Genomic DNA, 1872 nt, shown 5'->3' with positions numbered 1-1872 from the left:
GAAAGCTTCCTCTCGGCCCATTGCCGGGCTAGAGTGGCCACTCTTCTCGTTATCTCGTCCCAGTTCTTCTCCGTTTGGAGGTCTGGACCAAACCAGACCCCGAGCATCTCAACCGGACCGTCAGTCCAACGTCCCACGACGGAGGCGCTACTTGACGGCATGGGGTTGCTTCTCCAGGTGCCGAGACAGATAGATAGATAGATAGATAGATAGATAGATAGATAGATAGATAGATATGGATAGATAGATAGATAGATAGATAGATAGATAGATAGATAGATAGATAGATAGATAGATAGATAGATAAAGCGGAAGAGGTAAAATCGAGGCTACATGTGCTTCCTAACTGATCCTCTGATGTAATAATTACTCAACGATAGGTACTCAGCTAACTTCTCATCAGACCGAGGATACTTTAATTATATAAACGTTGCATTGTGACATTCAATGCCAATAAATTGCTATTGTTCTTGAAATTCTATGCAGAGTTTGATACTCACCTTATATTGTTTGAGTGTGTAAATAAGTTCGTCTTAACAAGATACCTCAGTTTAAGTACCTAATTCATCTGGATCTAAATTACATTTTAATTCGTCAACAGAATTATATATATATAGTCAATTCGAGGGAGTTATAACCTCATTAGGGATTATGTAAGCCAAGAAATTCCACTGGTTAATCTCTATCATATAATGCTAAAGTCATTTGTATCTGTTCGGTATTATTGTAATTATATATATTATTAATATTGAAGGAAAGAAAAGGAAGAGAATTGGATGTATGAAAAATTTATTTGAATGTTAAAAAATGTTGAAAAATTTCTGTTAAAAACATTACAATACAAATAAATTGATTATAAGTTGTAAAGCTCAAAAAGAATTTTAAAAACCTACATGTTTCTGTGCTATCCCCTAGTTAATTAGAAATTCTAAGTATTTGGTTAAATGCTGAGAAAAATGTCATATTCTAACTATATGGGTTGGAACTTCTTCAGGGTTTCTATGAACATGTATTGTTTCATCACAGATCCGCAACGAACCGATGTCGCCTTCGAGTGGTGATAGTATTGTAATCAGCCACTCGTACGCCATAGAAAAACTATTAAACCAAGACCATATGAAACCTATGACTTATAACAAGCTTGAGTCTTCATTACAGTAATTTATTCAGTTTATATCTCAGATGTTTTTTGTGCGCACTTTAAGAACTAAGTTAACCATTCTTTCGAAATGAAAATTATCAGTGCTTAAATAACTACTTTATTGAATCTAACTTTAAACTGAGGTAACCTTTTCTATTATATTTAATGGTGAATGAAGCATCCAACAAGTTCGGAATAGACAGATCGTCTGGAGAAATACGACTTCTCAGTTATCTGGACTATGAAGTTCAAACATCGTATCAGCTGAAGGTGGTTGTTACAGATGGAGGAGGTCTGAAGGTAACGTAAGGGTTTATTAATATCATCTTGTACAGTATTTCTCAGGCATTTATTTATTTACCTATGGACCCCTTTGATTCCTGTTTTACTCGGATGGATCCTCACAGTCATTCGATGTTTAAAAAATTCTATGATACTTTTATAGTTAAATATTGTTAGGAATTGTATTTAAAAATTGTTAAAGTGTTCTGTGTATTGAGAAGTAAAATCAATTTACTCTTTACTCTTTTACTTGTTTCAGTCATTTGACTGTGGCCATGCTGGAGCACCGCCTTTAGTCGAGCAAATCGACCCCAGGACTTATTCTTTGCAAGCCTAGTACTTATTCTATCGGTTTTCTTTTGCCGAACCGCTAAGTTACGGGGACGTAAACACACCAGCATCGGTTGTCAAGCGATGCTGGAGGGACAAACACAGACACACAAACATAC

At 35.5% G+C, this 1872-nt stretch overlaps 1 protein-coding gene across 1 annotated transcript in view; it reads left to right on the top strand.

The window, feature by feature from the left end:
* The window catches only part of LOC128250248 (cadherin EGF LAG seven-pass G-type receptor 1-like), a 41813-nt gene extending 40363 nt beyond the window's left edge, over positions 1-1450 (top strand). Inside the window, exon 12 of the mRNA XM_052974969.1 lies at positions 1320-1450. Coding sequence (XP_052830929.1) covers positions 1320-1450 — 131 coding nt within the window. The remainder of the gene's footprint in view (positions 1-1319) is intronic.
* The last annotated feature ends 422 nt before the right edge of the window (positions 1451-1872 follow it).

Source organism: Octopus bimaculoides, chromosome 20, assembly GCF_001194135.2.
Source record: "Octopus bimaculoides isolate UCB-OBI-ISO-001 chromosome 20, ASM119413v2, whole genome shotgun sequence".
NCBI classification, from domain to species: Eukaryota; Metazoa; Mollusca; class Cephalopoda; order Octopoda; family Octopodidae; genus Octopus; species Octopus bimaculoides.
The sequence above is the reverse complement of the archived record's forward strand: the minus strand, read 5'-3'. Positions and strand labels throughout refer to the sequence as shown.